General features: G+C 54.5%; 1 protein-coding gene across 5 annotated transcripts in view; it reads right to left on the bottom strand.

The window, feature by feature from the left end:
* Positions 1-17008, bottom strand: part of TRAK1 (trafficking kinesin protein 1) — a 184339-nt gene that overhangs the window by 129245 nt on the left and 38086 nt on the right. For 3 of the 5 annotated variants that reach the window (XM_004478326.5, XM_023584596.3, XM_023584597.3), the window contains exon 1: positions 12098-12202. The exons of 1 other annotated variant lie outside the window; for it this stretch is intronic. In XM_004478326.5, coding sequence (XP_004478383.3) covers positions 12098-12187 — 90 coding nt within the window. In that variant the 5' untranslated portion in view covers positions 12188-12202. Of the gene's footprint in view, positions 1-2342; positions 2432-12097; positions 12203-17008 lie in introns of those variants that run through there. One more of the 5 variants, XM_071211997.1, reaches the window with a different exon arrangement.

The following is a 17008-nucleotide window of genomic DNA, read 5'->3' as shown; positions in this document are numbered from 1 at the left end:
GGTGCAGGGACGTCTTCGTTTGTGCAACGAACTCTGTAAGGGGGGCTGTCTCTCAAACTCCTCTAACCACAATATTCTCAACTCTGGGAATCTCTAGACATGCACCTGTGTAAGCTAAGGTGAGAGAGTAGGGGCTCCTGTAAGAACCTGATGAAATCCACATTCTTCCCGAAACACGTGCCCTGGGCGCACTCACAGACGCTGGGGGCCACAGCCAGCGGGTGAAGGCCAAGACTTTAGATCAAGCTCTCCCGGGCTTCGTGCCAGCCACATCCGCCAAGCCAGGCAGCTAACGCCACCATTTAAAACCCGACGGGCCTGGAGCATAACTGCTGGAAACGGGGTGCAGCACAACAGAGAGGACTGGGGGTTCCATTCTGCTCGGGTCATACCAAGCCTCCCCACGGGGGACTTCACATATTCCGGGGAAGCGCTACTACCTTACACATTAACGGAAACCTTTAATTCAACAGACAGCCTCTCTCTTCCCAGCTCGTCTCTGTGCACACACGCGTGCATGCACGCACACAGCAGAAATGTCGCTTGGGAAGCGGACTTGGCCAAGTGGCTGGGGCGTCCGCCTACCACATGGGAGGTCCACGGTTCAAACCCCGGGCCTCCTTGACCCGTGTGGAGCTGGCCCATGCGCAGTGCTGATGCGCGCAAGGAGTGCCCTGCCACGCAGGGGTGTCCCCCGCGTAGGGGAGCCCCACGCACAAGGAGTGCATCCCGTAAGGAGAGCCGCCCAGTGCGAAAGAAAGTGCAGCCTGCCCAGGAATGGCGCCACACACACGGAGAGCTGACACAACAAGATGACGCAACAAAAAGAAACACAGATTCCCGTGCCGCTGACAACAACAGAAGTGGAAAAAGAAGAACACGCAGCAAATAGACACAGAGAACAGACAACTGGGGTGGGGGAGGGCAGGGGAGAGAAATAATAAATAAATCTTTAAAAAAAAAAAAAAAAGAAACGCCAAGCCTGAGCTTAATGCGGCCTGCGCATCGCTCCTCAGCTCGGCTGTTCTCAAGCGCGGCCGAGGGCCCCGAGGGTCCCTGCGCCCACTGCAGGGTGCTGGAGGTCAACACTATTCTCTGAGACACCGTCACCGTCCTCTCTCATGGATGGACAGTAGGCCACGCGGCATGTGACGATGTCACCGCTCTGAGGGCTAATGGGATGAATACTAAAATGTTCTCAGTTTTATGTAGATATGACCTACATAATCAAAAGTTTTTTGGGGTCCTGAGACCAAAAGCTTTTGAGAACCACTCCTTTAGTAATGATCATTATGGTTCATTTTTTTTTTTAAATACTCAACAGGGCAGTCAGTTCTGGAAGGAAACGACTAGTCTGGGACATATTCCCTCAGCAACGTTGATTTATTTAAAATGCACCAGGACTCCTGCCATGAATGGTCTGAGACCAGGTGATAAACTTCCTGCACCCCCAGATCCTCATTAAAATGAGCAAGTAAGAATAAAAGTGGGAGAGGGGTGCACGGTGAGATGGAAAGAGGAAGCCAGCGGGCTGCAACCTTTAGGACTTTCCGCACGCTAAGGTGTAGATAAAAGGGAACTGAATCACCCCGTTGGTGCCTGAGTGAAACGGGGCGGGGAGACAAGCCGCTGGCGAGAGCGGCCCGGGTCCCAGCGTGTGGCAGGTCCTCAGGAGGACGCGCAGGTGCAGGGCCAGGCGGAACCCGCGGCACACGGGGGAGGCGGGGCGCGGGCGCCTCTGGGGCCGGCCGGCCAGGCTGTTCCCGTGGAAGTCGGCCCGGCGGCGCGTACGCTTAGGAGCTGGACGCTCTTTTAAAAACGGTGTTTCAATGACGTGGAGAGCAGACTAGGCAAGGCAGCCCCAAACTAGCCTGAGAAAGCATCCTAAACTCAGGCTAAAACAACAGCACACAGAAACACCACACTTTAACAGTGTTTGCCAGAGCTGAAGGCTTAGGTCTTAAAATCTAAAGGGTCTATGTGGAGCAGGTGGCGCTCGGTGGTTGAGCGCACGCTTCACATGTAGGAGGTCCTGGGTTCAATCCCCGGTACCTCCTAAAAAAATTAATCAAAAGGGTCTACACTAAGAGCCAGGAAAAAAAAAAAAAGAAAAGAAATAAACTCCTAGATATAATCTAGTGAAAATGTTAAATTTCAAGGATATAAATAAAAACACTGACATTAAAGACACGGGAAAAAAGCCTTCCTCACCTATCGTGTGCCACGAGGGGGTCGGTAGAGTAACTCCCACAGAACCGCGCGTGGAAAGCGGGCTGTGTAAGAATTCCACGCCTAACGAAGCTACTGTTCTATGAAGGACAACAGAAAGTCACCCCAGATACCTGCGAGCTGAGGACCCCGTGCTCCTGAGGAGCTGAGCCGTCCTCGTGGGCGCTCACTGACTAACAGACCACCCTACAGGGCTCTTAGGGGAGCGCGTGGAGCTCGGGGGTTGAGCGCCTGCTTCCCATGTAAGAGGCACCGGTTCAAGCCCTGGTTCCTCCTGAAAAAAAAAAAAAACTCTTAGGGGAGGAGGACACAGTAAAGCAAACACGGCAGTGCAATTAAACCAGGATACAGAGAATTAATGCCTAAATAATGCATACGACACAATTCACAAACCCAAAAGCAAACAGCCCAAACAAAAAATGGGTTCTCTGCACCCCCCCCAAAAAAAATTTACATTTACAAAGCACACACATTGAACTTTTGACGGAATTCAACCTCAGCAGTGACTGAGGAATCCCTTACTGTGCTGGCGAACACTGAAAACGTGGTAACAACGCTCGGTTTGGCAAGTCCTTTAGGAAACTCGCAGCCTCGTGCGTTACAGGTGTCGGGCAGCAGGCGTCAGTCTGGAAGGACAACCTGGTTAAAGGGACATGCTCTTTGACCCAAGCGTGTGCGGTCCAGCACGTAGACACGGTGAAACGCTAAGAACAACGTCACGTGCACCAGTGGAGGGCTCGGTCACCACCGGAGGCGCAGCCATAAAGCAGTCAATTACCAGCGGTGGAGACCGGCGTTTAGAGCAGGTGTGAGTTCACCGACAGGGAAGGAGCGATGGCCGGGGGTGACCACAGGAGGTTTTAAAATGCACTCACCGAGCCTTCATTCAGACCCTCTTTCATCCGTTCTATAGGATTTTCTCCCCTCGTAAAATGCAACTGCTGGACTGAAAACTAAGAAAATTCCATTTAGGTCAACATGGTTTTGGGGTTTTTTTAAAACCGAGGTTCTAAAACTCCAAGATTCCTTAAAGAGGACTTCACCAAAGATTATACACCTTCACTTTCACAGTCCATAAAACAAGGGCGTTGGCTTAGACCCTGAGCACCAGCCCTGAATCGCTACTGTCCCTCCTCCTACCATCTTCGTTTCCATCTACAGCTGTCACATCTTTAACTCAGAAACACCTTGCTATAAAATGAGTATTCCAAGTACATATAAAACAAAATTTCAAAAAATAAAATTGTGCAGGTATCGGCAAATGCCTTTCCCTCGAGTCTCAAGGAAGCGAAAGTAACGCAGTGGAGTCCAAAGTACACCTTACATGTGCAGGAACTGGCAAAGCCCTCAACAGCTCCTGGAGAGGAAAGAGCGACCTTTCCCGTTAAAATCAAGTGGGAGGGACTATCCTGCTTGCTCTTGCAGACACTCTCTGTTCCTTAGGATGGGTGTTGGCCATCATCATCTCCTTGCTAGTTGTCCTGGGTGAGTCCAATAAACTGGAGACTAGGTGTTGCAACTCTTGAAATTGACTCAACTGGCACATGAACGGACCAAAGATTTAAGTCTTTGGGACATGAATTTGTCAAATATAGTGCTAATTAGGGGCAGAAGAGCCAGGTACATTGAGTCTAACTCTGTTACATTGGGGAGCATAAATTCTTCCAAAGTAAGGCCCACTGATAGGGCGACGAATTCCTGAGCTGTATGCCCCACTTACACTGTCTGGATATCTCCAGAGCCTTCAGGAGCCCTGCTGTTTGAGGTATTGTTTACTGTGGCAGTCGATGAGATCCTGCTGAGACGTGCATAAGCGTAATAACCTCTGGAATGACCTCCTGACTCACTCTGGAATCTCTTAGCCATAAAAACTCATTTGTATTTACCATTTCCCCCTTTTGGTCAAGGTCTTTTTCCAGGTACATTGCTAGTCAGCACTTGGTAGTAATACTCAGTGCCAGGGAGGTTCACACTTGGGAGTCGCATCCATGTGCCCCATGAGATCTAAGCCTGCTCTCAATTAGAAGCAGAGAGGGCATCATCATCCCCAAATCCTCAAGACTGGGGAATGAACAATGCACTAAGGTAGACGTTATTATTCTACTATAGATTATTATTCTAGCAATGGAAGAATCTTATCGTTGAAATAAAGGCAGTGGCCTCCAAAGGTTCTGAGGGATGGGAGAGGGGAAAATAGGTATAATATGGTGGCAATTCTGGGACACTGGAGTTGTCCTGCATGACACTACAGTGACAGATACGGGCCACTGTATATTTTGTCATAGCCTACAAAATTGTGCAGGACAGAGTGTAAACTATAATGCAAACTGTAGTCCATGGTTAATAGCAATGTTTCAATATGTGTGTATCAATTATAACAAACATACGACACTAATGAGGGCTGTTGTTGACGTGGGAAGGAGGGGGGCATATGAGAATCCCTTATATTTTTAATATAACATTTTGTAATCTAAAGCTTCTTTAAAAATAAAAATTGGAAAAAAAAAATCAAGTGGGAGGGGAGCTGAAGTGGATTGGTGGTTGAACAACAGCTTCCCACATACAAGGCTCCGGGTTCAATTTCTGGCCCTGGTACCTTAAAAAAAAAAAAAATCAAATAGGAAACAACCTAAATACCACCAGTAGAAAGCGGTTATAAATTATGGCACACCCCAACCACAAAACTCTATAAAATGAGATAATCTATGTAACATAATTACTCTGGTGCCGAGTACATATTAAGCTCTGTAAATAATCATTATGACGGCCATATCGTTTCTAGATTTAGGCACCGTACTTGGTTCCCAGCACACTTGACTCCAGCATTTCTGAGCCTATTTCACAGTGAACCTTCTCCACCCACTCCTGTCAACATGGCGTGCACCTCCTGGCCACACACAGCCCTCTCCTTCACACGCCCTCCATGCCCTCGTCGTCCTCATCACGGGCCATCTCCTCACTGAGTTCCCTAAAGGCACAGACTGGTCCTGGCACTATCAGGTACTCACTGAGTAAATGAAGAAAAAACAGTAATGAATGAAATAAGGAGTTTAGTCCAAATGACTGTGAGGCCCCCACAGCTCTGAAGCTGTGGATCTACGGCTCATACAGAAACCAGAGGGTCTAAACTCTCAGGGCACAGGTCCCTGACCTTGAGCTCTAACAGACATCAGCAGGTAACCTGCCGTGCTCCAGGTAAGCATACCACAGCTCACGGGCTCCCAGGACGGCCCCAGCTGAACCACCGTCACCCTTTTCTATGCAGCTCCACACCCGTCACATGCGGTTTCATGCTGAAAGGTCTATCACCTTAAAGAACGGGACCTGTGCAAGACGGCCTGTAGAGCAGCCGGGAGCCAGGAAGGGGCCCCAGGCCCCTCAAGATTGGTCTGCAAGTCTCTGACCCTGTTTTTAGCTAGAAGACGAGTCCCAGCACGTGCCCTCCAAGGGGGGCGGGGAGGAGGAGCCCAAGCCTCCCCAAGGCACGGCCTGCGCAGTGGTGCTGTGGGAGGGACCCTCAAGACTGCAAGACACTCGTCCCAGGACAACTGTCTATCAGCGCTTGGACTCGCTGCATTTCTGCTGATAACCCCAGATCTCCCCGAGCTCAAAGATCAGGAATCAGCAAAGAGACTCACAGGAGAGGGTGTGGGCACCCCAGCCCGCGGCCCCGCACCGAGCCCCGGGGAGCAGCGCAGGAGCCGGGCTGGGCTCTGGCGGCTGAGCTCCCAGGCCAGTTCCCCTGCGGGCCCAGGCTTGTTCCCCGTGCAGCCTGCGCTAGCTCCCCATGTGACCTGGGCTAGCTCCCCGTGCAGGGCCCAGGCTAGCTCCCCGTGCGGCCTGGGTGCGGGTCTGGGCTAGCTTCCCGTGCCGGGCCAGGCTAGCTCCCCATGTGACCTGGGCTAGCTCCCCATGCGGGCCTGGGCTAGCTCCCTGTAGCTCCCCGTAGCTCCCCGGGCAGGCGCGGCCTTCCTCCTCGGGGGTATCAAGTGCCCACTTCTGCGGCTGCTCAAGGGCCACGGACAGCAAGGCGGACCGCAGGCTGGGCACAGGGCTCAGCCCACAAAAACACGCCCTGGTCACCGGCCTCCAATTTACTCCTACATGACCTGAGAGCCGTCACCTTTGAACGTTCACGTTACACACCTCCTAGACCGGCAGTGCTCTAGAAGGCAGTGCCCGTTTGTAAACGACACTGACTCTCACTGGAAGCTCCTAGCGCGCCGGATGCGGCCCCAAGGGCTGTGGGAGCGCTAACTTAGCACCACCCACCACAGCCCCACCCACTCAGCTGGGGACTCTTTGCTGGCAGCCCCATTTACAGCTGAGAAAACAAAGGCTCAGAGAGGCTCAGCAACTTTCCAGAGGTCAGGGAGCCAGGCAAAGGGGACCCCGACAAGGAAACGAGTCCAGGGACCCGGCCGCCTGCCAGGTCGCTCGCGTCCCTGCGCTCTGAGCCCCTCCGGCGCGTCTGAGGCTCCGCGAGGGGCGGCCCCCAACGCCGCCGGGCTCCAGCCAGCCCTGGCACGCCACGCAAAGGGCTGCGCCGAGGCAGCGGGAACAAGCGCGGCTGGAGACGTGGGCGGGGCAGCCTGGGCATGAAAGTGTCTCTGTGTCACGACGGAATCTGCTCGGGGAGCCTGCGGGAGGGCAAGATTCTTCCAGGCAGAGGAGTGAGAAATCCTGCAACCTGGTCAGTTTTCCAGCAAGAGGTGCCAGGCAAGGAGGAGGGTCCGGGCGGAGGCCACTGTGCGTCAGTGGAGGTCCTCGGGCACCGGCCTCGCCCCCCAACCCTGTCATCAGCGATGCCAGCCCCAGCCGGAGGCCTGACAGGCTGTGGGAGCTTATTCCGGTTTGTCGCTGAACCTGAATTCGCTACCAGAGTGCCCGTGTGCAAGTTCCTAAGAGTTTCTTCCCCTCCATGTGGGATTTTTGTGGCCGGGCAATGGCTCCGTCCTCTGGGTCTCAGGTCCATCCTCTGGACAAGGAAGGGAAAGCGTGCGTAACAACAAGCCTCCTCCCAGCTATGCCAGAGAACTGCAGGAGGGCGGGTGCAATCGCAGGAGCAATCGCAGCCTGGCCAGCCCTGCCCCTCTCTCTCAGGTACTTATGGTGAAGGTGTTCCCATCCACGCGTAGGAGACTTCCAACTGGAAGATCCACGTAAAGCTCTGCAGAAAGAGCCACCCTGGTTTCCCAAGGGGGCAAAAAAGGAGCTTCCTCCACGGACAAGCCCAGAGGTTGTAAGAAAACCATACCCAAAGCTCCAGGTTGGAGGCCCAACCATTGAAAAGGAGACAGTGGTCCTGAGTGGACCACTGCAGCCAGCAAGGGGACTGACCTGGAATACCTCGACTATGAGTTACCCAGCAACTCTGAACAATAACATCCAAATAAAGCAAAAGCTTTCAAAAAGAGACAAATTACCCTCCCGGCTCGTGTCAGTCTTCTCTGGCTGCTGGAGCAGATTACGGAAAACCTGGGGCTTACAGCAGCACCCTGTTACCTCCGGTTCTGCAGGCCAGGGTCTAGCGTGGGCCTCACCGGGCTAAAAGCCACGTGGAAGGACGGCGCGCTCCCTGCAGGCTGGGGAGAACCCGCTCCCCGGCCCCTCTGGGCTGCGGGCTGGGGTCCCGTTTCCCTGCTGGCCGCCAGCCAGAGCCAGCCTGCGCTCCGGCTGCCCGAGCCCCTCCTCTGCTCTCCACAGGCTGCCGGAGGCTCCCTCGGGTCAGAGCCCGCCGCACGGAACCTCCGCCTCGCCCCTGCCACGCCTCTCCCGCCACCGCCCTGCTTCCTTCTCCATCACCTTTTCCAGTGCTGAGGGTCTCCTGGGGCTACGGTGCACCCCCCATCACCCGGGCGAATCTCCCTGTTTTAAGGTCAGATGATTGTAACCTTAATTCCACCCATTCCTTCAGCGTGGCCGGGAAACCCCGGGGCCCTTCGGCTCTGAAGGCCAGCAGGCCTCAGGCTGGGTCACCCCGAGCCTGGTGAGAAGCGGGGCAGGGGAGCCCCCACAGCCACCCAGGCCCCCGGCCCGAAGGAGGGAGATTTGGGGCCTGAGCAGGGGAACAGCCAGCCCCGGCTGCCCGGCAAGGCCCCCACTGCTTCCCGCGGCCGGGCTCGTCTCTCGCCTGACCAGTGTGGGGACCGTCACCTCCTGGTCCAGCTGCCGGGAGACGCAGGCCCACGGAGGTAGGGGCAGCCAGGCCTGGATGCAGGCTCAGGTGAGCCACGTCTGAGGCCCGCCCTGGGGACCGCGAGCCGCGGCAGGTGCGCGCTGGAGGCACGTCTTCAATGCGCTGTGTCGTCCGAGGTGTGCTCTCACGGGAGGGCCGGCCAAGTCCAGGCTGCGTGAGGGCCCCGACGGACGCGTCCTGGGGCAGGAGGGGCTCCCAGGGCCCCGGCACCGCCCCCCCCGGCTCCCGCACTCTCTACATTTCACGCCAGAAACCAAGGGCCGCGCTCAGGTGGGAGCCGCACTGGGCCGCCCCCCTCTCCTGCCAGGTGAGTCTCCACCTGCCCGGCCCACGCGGCCGGCCCGCTCCTCCCCGTGTCCGCCTCCCCTCCCCTCGCCCGGCCTCTCGGCACTCGCGTCAAGCCAGGCCGCCTCCTTGAGCAACCGGACAGGCGGCCCAGCAGCGGGCAACCCCGTGCAGAAGCCGAGCAGCCGCAGGAGCGGAGCCGAGCCGCCGCGGCGCGGCAGGGGCGCCGGGTGGGGAGACGGCCCGGCTGCCCGGAAGCCGGCGGCTTCCCACACACGCCGCCACGTGCCCCCGGCACGAACCCACGCTGCGGCGCGGCAGAGCCGTGAGAGGCAGGGCGGGCGACGGGCGTGGGGAGCGTTTCTGCCTCGACCGATGGAGGCGGCAGGTGTCAGCAGCTCCCCTGTTCCTCGTGCCAGGCTCCAAGGACAGGACCCCCAGGAAGGGGCGTGTGTCCCCACCACGTACCAGGGAGATCCGGGGCCCAGAGCAGCAGCTCCAGCCGCCAGTCGGAGCAGCATCAGGACAACCCACGATGTGGGAAAGGAGCGCCTCTCGGGGACCCCAGGGAAAGGAGAGGGTGGCTGGGGGCCACGCCAGGCAGCCTCGGGGCCCCCCGGAGGGACCTCGAGGGAGGACTCACATGGGAACGGGCCGCTTCTCCTGCTCCCCTCTCCTCTTGGCATGCATGCACACGCATGCACACGTGCACACACGCTTGTGACATAAATGACATTTTAAGGCTATGCTTTTCTGCTAGCTCAGGAGAAAGTGAATCCCCCAGATCAATAAAGAAAACGACAGCCACTCAGAGAAAACTTCCCTAACTCCAGGCAATGGGAGAAAACCGGCTCTGACCCAGTTAGCCGCCGAAGCCAGCCCTTTCTTTCCTCAACCTCGTTCAGGACAAAAGTAAACGCCCCCGGTAGATGCCTCAAATCAGGGCAAATCCATTTCATCGGCCCGGTTCTCGTGAAGGAAAGGTGCTGGCACGTGAGCAAACCCCCCAGTCTCCGAAAAGAATTCTGCTGCAATGGAGAAAAGAAAGGCCAGGCCAGGCCGCCCTCCCTGAGCCCACCCCGTCTCCCGGGACAAGGAGGGAAAAGCACAGAAAGGCGGGCGCTCTGGCCGCCTTACGTAACTGGCCCGTCGCCCGGGCCCGTCTCCGCCGCCAGCAGATTTATTAACAGCCATAAATAGCTCCCGCTGCAGAAGGAGCCGGAGCCCGGGCTGCAGGCGGCCCCTCTTTCCACCCGCTGGAAACTTAAGGTGCTTCCAGCACAAAGCAAGGGGGGCGGCTGGCCGGGGGCCAGCCCAGACCTGTCACCTTAGGGACCCTAAAAGCTGGAACTTGGCAGTCGGCCCTGGAGAGCAGCACTTCCCGGCCGGAGGAGGAGGAAGAGCTGAGCGGGCAGGCCGGGGGGCCACCCTGCCGGGGCAGCTCCCAGAGCGACGCGGGAAAGTGGGGACACCTCGCCCGCCGGCCGTGGGTGAGAGGCCGCAGAGCCAGGTGGCAGCGGCAGGAGCAGGCTAGCGGGGGAGAGGGGGGGACTCTGGCAGACGCCGCGGCCCGCTGTGCGCCCCGATGGGAAATCAGAAACCGCAGCAGGGGCTGCCTTCCCGCGCCCTGGAGGGCAGGAACGCCGGCAGCTGGCAGGAGCCACCCGTGTGCGGGCCCCGCGGGGGATGCCTTGTCCAGCAGGAGAGCACAGCTTCCACTTCGAGATCAGAAGGCGTCCACAGTCCAGCCGCTTGGGGCTCTTCATCGGCTATCGCCGGGCAGCGGGCACACGATGGCCCCCCACGTACAGGCTGACGCTACCAGCCAGGAGCGGCCGCTGCGCAGCCACAGCCAGGATAAAGTTAATATAATAACCAGAGCGAGAAGGAGGCCCCGGAAGGCGGGGTGGGGGCAGGGCAGGAAGAGCACAGCCCCCCCGACCACCCCCACGGGGCCTTGGGGGGCCTCAGCCCAGGGAGCGCTGGCCTGAAAGCCACAGCCTGGGGGGGCCACCCCCTCCTCGGGCCACCGGTGGGGAAACTGAGGCTGAAGGTAACTGGCCCACAGGCCCCAGGCACGAGCGGGGCTGGCGTGCGGCCCTGGCTTGGTCAGCAGCACCCGAAACATGGCAAGAAACGCACAGGGCGAAAACCAGCTTAGTGCACGGTATTCTTTTACCACTTATGTAGATCTGAAAACTTGCAGAAAAAAAAATAGGGGCATAAAGACTGTATTTTTCCAAAGATTACAGAATAATGTTGATTTCAAGATAAAGGCATGCAAAGAAACCAGGAGGACCAATGCACAGCGATTTAAATACTAGAATCCACAGTAGAAGTGCTCATGCACAAATTTTATGAAAGAAAATGCAATAAGAAGTTTATAAGTGTTCATGGCTGGGGGCATTTGTAACTCAGTGGTTGAGCGCCTGCCTCCCAGGAACGAGGTTCCAGGTTCAATCCCCGGTACCTCCTATTAAGACTTTTGAAAATTTTTGAAAAAATGCTTTTATGGAAAAAAATCACTAGTAATCAAAGAAATGACAACTAAGTGACGACGAGAGCCCATCGTTCCACTCTATCCAATGGGCGTGCTTTCTGCCTGTCGTAAGGTGCGGCGCTGGCAGGCACGCCTGCGGCACACGGGCTGGCTCACACCCAGGAGCCCCCACCAAAAGCGACCCCACGTCCCCAGTCGTTTCCTAAGAGAAAACCATGACCGTGCGCAGAGGCTCAGCTCTGCTCTTCTCAGCTCTGCGTACCAGTCAAACAGGAGGGCTGAGTTCGGTCACCTGCGGTCCATCCACCCTGTCCACACACCACGACGCCCTTCCCAGGCCAGTGCAGAGCAGCCATGTGTGGGCAGGAGATGCCCGGGCTAGAGCAGGTGGGAAAGGGCAGGGCACCGGCAGTGAAGCTGTGGACTCACTGTCTTAACAAAGACACAAGGATCCAGCCAGGAGAACTCCCTCTCCAGGGGAACACACCCCGCAGCCCCCCGTATCCTCCTTAGGTGCTTGGCTCAAGGCACCGCTCGCACTCGCCTCCTGATGCTGGGGAACTGAGCACCACCGCACCATCCCACCCACCCACGGCTTTCCAAGGTGCTGGAGAGGAGCACGTTTCCTTACCGCAGGCTGCGGGACCTAAACGCATTTCCTGCAGCACTTCTACAAGGTCAGCCCCTCTGGGGACAGACAGACACCAGTAGTCAGTGCACAGTGCTGGGCGGGCTGGGGCGAGTTCCCCTCCACACCTTCAGCCTGCAGCTTTCCCGTCTATAAAACAGGGAGGGACAGCAGCACGCTCGGGCACACGGAAGCAAAGGGCACTCTAAGCACGCAGTAAGCGCTCAGTTAATGACACCGTGGCTGTCACGCTCACCCAGTAGCCTCTGCAATCACACCTGCAAACCTCTCGTGGGAAACGCGGGCCCTGTCTCAACGCGCACTGTCCTGCAGTCAGGTGACACATCCCGGCACTCGTGATTTAGTTCCCGGCCTCCGAACACGTGGGCAGATCCTCCTAAAATAGGGCCCTCGTTCCTGCCCGCTGTCACCGCCGGCCCGCGGCGCATGCAGCACGGAGCCCAGCAGCGGGGAAGGAAGCACTGACCCCGGGTGGAACCAGCCCCAGTCGTTCGTCCTAATACAGACGACACGAACGAGACAGGCTCATCTCCGTGCAGGCACCGTGGACTCTCCCTGGGTGACTGGTCATAGCAGGAAATGAGAAGGGACTGTGTGAGGGGCTTCCTGGTGGCCAGGACAGAACAACAGTCAACCGGGACGGCTTTGCCAGCAACCTCTGAAATCAGCATGCAAAACTTACAAAGCTTGAAATAGGTAAAAAAAAAAATCTTATTGAAGCACCAAAGAAGGGCAGGAAGTTTTTGTTTTAAAACTTATATATGGAAGACAGCGTCATTCCCCTTCCATATCAGTTTCTCGGTGTCGCTGACCTGGCATGGGATCATCGCCTTCTGTTTCTGAACACAGATTCCGCAGCCAAGGAAACGGAGTCGCCGCTACCCTGGCGTCACTGTGGGATCAAGTGAGACGCGGCGTCTCGGCCCGACACAGCCACCACTCACAGATCTCGTTCTTTTTGATCAAACGTACTTAGCCATAGTCAATAAATAAAACCTCAGACTCCTAACTTTCTAGACGAATTGTACCACATAAGAGCTCTTCAGCTAACAAGTCAAACCTCAGGCACTTCCATAAAGAAGTTTCCTCGTCCTGGTTTTGTTCACTCTAAGCAGTCGCTCAGAGGCACCCAGATCCATTCGGTCCACCCTCGAGAGTCAGATCCTAGACTTAAACCCGCTGGACGACAAGAAAGAAATCCTCCCCAGAAGGCTAACCCAGGGATGTGGAAAGGACGAGCAAGGCGAGGGAAACCCCAGCGCAATTCTGTCACTTTTTGTAGATAACCCAGCGCGGACCCCGGGATTGCCCAGAGAGGGGCACAGGCCCGTGGGAACGGGTGGCCCTGAGGACAGAAGCCCGTGTGTGCGACCCCAGGGCCGGTGCGGTCAGAGCCACCGAGGCCACGGATGTGGACACTTTGTGGAAATTCAAGGCGCCGCTGCCAGGGCGCTGGTCACGCCCGCCCGACGCACGCCGAGCGGTAGGGGCGGCCACGCGCTTCCTGGGCTGGCCAGCTGGCCCCGGGCTGAAGCACGTCGTAGAAGGGCAGTGGCAGGGGACAGGTGTGGAGGGGACGCACTGGCCAGGAGCGACGGCGGGCAGGGGGCCGAGCCCCGCCAAGCCAGGGTGCTGCGCGTCACTGGTGCTCCCCAAGCACCCCACGGGCGCCAAAGGCGGGGGGCTCCGCGGACGCACCTGCCCGCCCCGGGCCGGGGTCCACCCTCAGCTCCCCCGCGGCATCTCTCCTCTCTCCACTGCCCTTCCACACGGAGGCGGCACCGTCCCGAGCGACGGCACGGACCCAGCGGAGCCAGCCTGCCCACGGCCTCCCACCCGCACCACCCGCCAGGCCGCAGCCGCACCCAGGGGCCACACTTTCACAAATGGGGTGTGTTTGAACGGCACTGTGTTTTTACATTTTGAATTAATGGCCAACACTTAAAAATCAAAAGTTTTCACATAAAAACCTGCTTTTCTCAGCCTCTCTCGCCGAATCTGAGATCTGGCAACGGTGGGTTTATGTTCCTGAGACGTACCCTGAAAACAACACTTGGGCAGGTGTAAGGAGCAGACGCCCTCCAACTTGCCACAGTCCCCACCACTCCCTAGAAGCTGACACCCTGCCGGCCGCATCTCCTAACTTGTCTGTCTGGTCTCTTAACAGCATGTTGTACAGAAGGAAGAGGCAAAGCTACAGAGCGGCTCTAGGTTTAAAACTTCCAGCAGTATGGAAGGATTCCAGTCTCGACAGGGCCCCTTTCTTGTATCAACAACATTCTGTAAAATTCCAATTAAACAGAACTTTGGAAAAGGGTCTGGTTTTAAATAAATTTCCGGCTAGCTTTATAGCTACAGTTGTGACCACGGAACCTGACATAAAATGTTTTTATGAAACATCTTTCAAGTTCATACTTTAAGAATTTTCTCCATCAAATTCTACTGTTCAATTTGTCATGAGAATTTTACAGGGAATTCTAGTAAAGATTCAAAACCAGATAATCCCATCTACACTTAAATTAATCAAGCATATAGAAAATGAAGAAGAACTAAAATTGAAACAATTACAATATTAATGTCTAATTCTGGTAAATACAGTAGAGAAAAATATAAACTGGAGACCAATCTCCCTCATAAAGTGACAGATGCAAAAATCTTAATATATTAGCAGATAAGATCCAATACCACGTTTAAAAAAATACACCTTAATATATTAGCAAATATGATTCATCACATTTTTTTAATTAAAAATAGAACAGGCATACAAGGATGGTTCAACATCTTTAAAACAATTAATATCCACTATATTAATAGATTTAAGGGTGAAAATAATGACTATATACACAAACACCAAAAAGGCCTCTAATACAATTCAATCTATTCCCATTAAAACTGTCCAATAAAATAGGAAGTGATAGAGACTTTCTTAGCATCACACACACACCAGTCCGACAGCCCACGCCTTCCTCAGCGGGGGCTCCAGCTGCATTTTCAATCAGCTTAGGGAGCACAGAGCCCGCTTCCTCCACTGCTGTGTAGCCACGTGCTGGGGCATCAGCTAACACAGTCAGACGGAGGAAACCATTAGCGACAGAAGAACGGGAAAAGCAGCAAGTTATCTCTCTGCAGATGCTACGATCATACACCTGGAAAACGCCAAGAGCCTCGAGAACAAAATGAGCGCAATGATAGAGGCACTTGGTAAAGCAGCGGGGGGCTACCACAAACGCCAGCGGCCTTCGTAGCCACAAACCACCACCAATCAGACCGTACCAACGGAAGGTGAAACTCCAGAGTACAACAAAGATTACTAAGGTTAAACCGAACGAGGAATATGTAAAACGTAACATTTAAACAGCACACAAAGTTCTTCATTACGGAGTGAATTTCTTTAAACATATTTTTTATTTGTTTTTAAGAGATTCATAGATCGCAACGACATGAATTTTAAGAGTCAAGTACTGGGGAGCAGACGTAGCCTGAGCGGTTGAGCACCTGCTTCCCACATGGGAGGTCCCAGGTTCGGTCCCCGGTGCCTCCTAAAAAACAAACAACAACAAAAAAAAACACTCAGGGAAGCCGATGTGGCTCAGTGGTGGAGTGCCAGCTTCCCACATACCAGGTCCCAGTTCAATTCCCAGCCCCCAGTACCTCAAAAAAAAAAAGCCAAATATTGGAAACAACCTAAATGTTTACAGATATCTACTGAGGGAGCTCCACATAAACTGGTACAGAAAAGTCCCTGAAACACATTGCTAAGTGAAAAAAGGAAAGTATAACGATACTATCTTCTGTACAAAAAAGAAGGGGAAAGGAAAACATATGCACATAAGGGTTTATTTTATCACCTGTGGGGTGGGCAGGAGCAGATGGAAAGCAGGAAAGAGACACTGTGCCGCTTCTGAGCACACCTTTTTCTAACTCTGGACTTTTAACCATGTTAATGTTTTACATAATCAAAAATAAATCAACGAAGATGGCTGGGTATCTAACGCTGCATCTAAACGGAAATGAATGCAAGTCTAGAGCCAACCAGTAACATAAATACTCAGAAGAAGAAAGAAAAGAAAGCAACACAGTCCCTCTTGCACCCAGCGGGTTATATTCTAAGGACAAAAGAATTATAAAGAGCGCCTTTTATTTAGTAGGTCTGTTGATGTAGTGGTGGGAGGACAGCAATTCCAGAACTATTTTGGGGGCACTGTAGGAAAGAGCAAATGTGCACATATCCTGGTTTTTAACAGGAAGATTTCGGGGAGGCTGTTCATTACTTATTTTGCTAAGTTGGAAGGGCAGAGAAGGTATTTTTGGCAGAAGGACCAAGAAAACCCTAAAAAAGTTCATTTTGGGTGGGGCTTAAGATTCAAAGGATAAAACCAGAGAGGCAGGCGGGGGCAGTTACAGGATACTTCCCACCCAACTCCAGGGCCACCACTCACGCTGGAATATACACACTTGTCCGATAAAACGGCCCGGACCCCGGGCCCCTTGCTACAAAGAGCTTGGCCTTGACCCACAGGCAAATATCGAAGACGGCAAATGTCCTTGGGGCTCCAAAGTCCATCGTGAGATGCTCGGTCAGTCAAGTGAGGGGCCAGGCTCTGACATCGCTGTGCCTCACGGCCGGGTGAGAAGGTGCGCTCGCAGCAAAAACGCCGCAGCCGGCGACCTCTGGAAAGCCACCACTCCGCGGCCTCTGATGGGAATGAGACAGCCTCAAGCTGAACTGCTTCTTCCCAAAAGAACTACTGAAAAAAAAGGGTAGCTACTGAACCCACTGGAAACATACCCTGGACAGTCTTGATATTCTAAGCTTACATAAACTTATAGGTCATTTTAAGAAAAGCTTTTCATTTCCAGGAAGTCTATGCACAAATATTTTTACTTTGGTATTTTGGGAAACATTCTGTAAGCTGCTTAAAATGTTTATGATTCACTTGCTGCTCCATGATAAGTTCATAATAAAGCAGCATTCATTCCTACGAGTCTAGAATCACATGGTAGCTTCCCAGATTCCGACAATAATATTTTTCAGCTCTTAGGAATCACAGTGGTTCTGTCACCCCAGCAAGAAAGAAACTCGGACAGAGGGCTCACATTTTTTTTCATTTCTCAAGCCAGTGAGAGGATTCGCACTTTCGGGATG

This window comes from Dasypus novemcinctus, chromosome 26 (genome assembly GCF_030445035.2).
Source record: "Dasypus novemcinctus isolate mDasNov1 chromosome 26, mDasNov1.1.hap2, whole genome shotgun sequence".
Lineage (NCBI taxonomy): Eukaryota > Metazoa > Chordata > Mammalia > Cingulata > Dasypodidae > Dasypus > Dasypus novemcinctus.
Note: the sequence above shows the minus strand (reverse complement) of the source record. Positions and strands in the feature narration are given on the sequence as shown.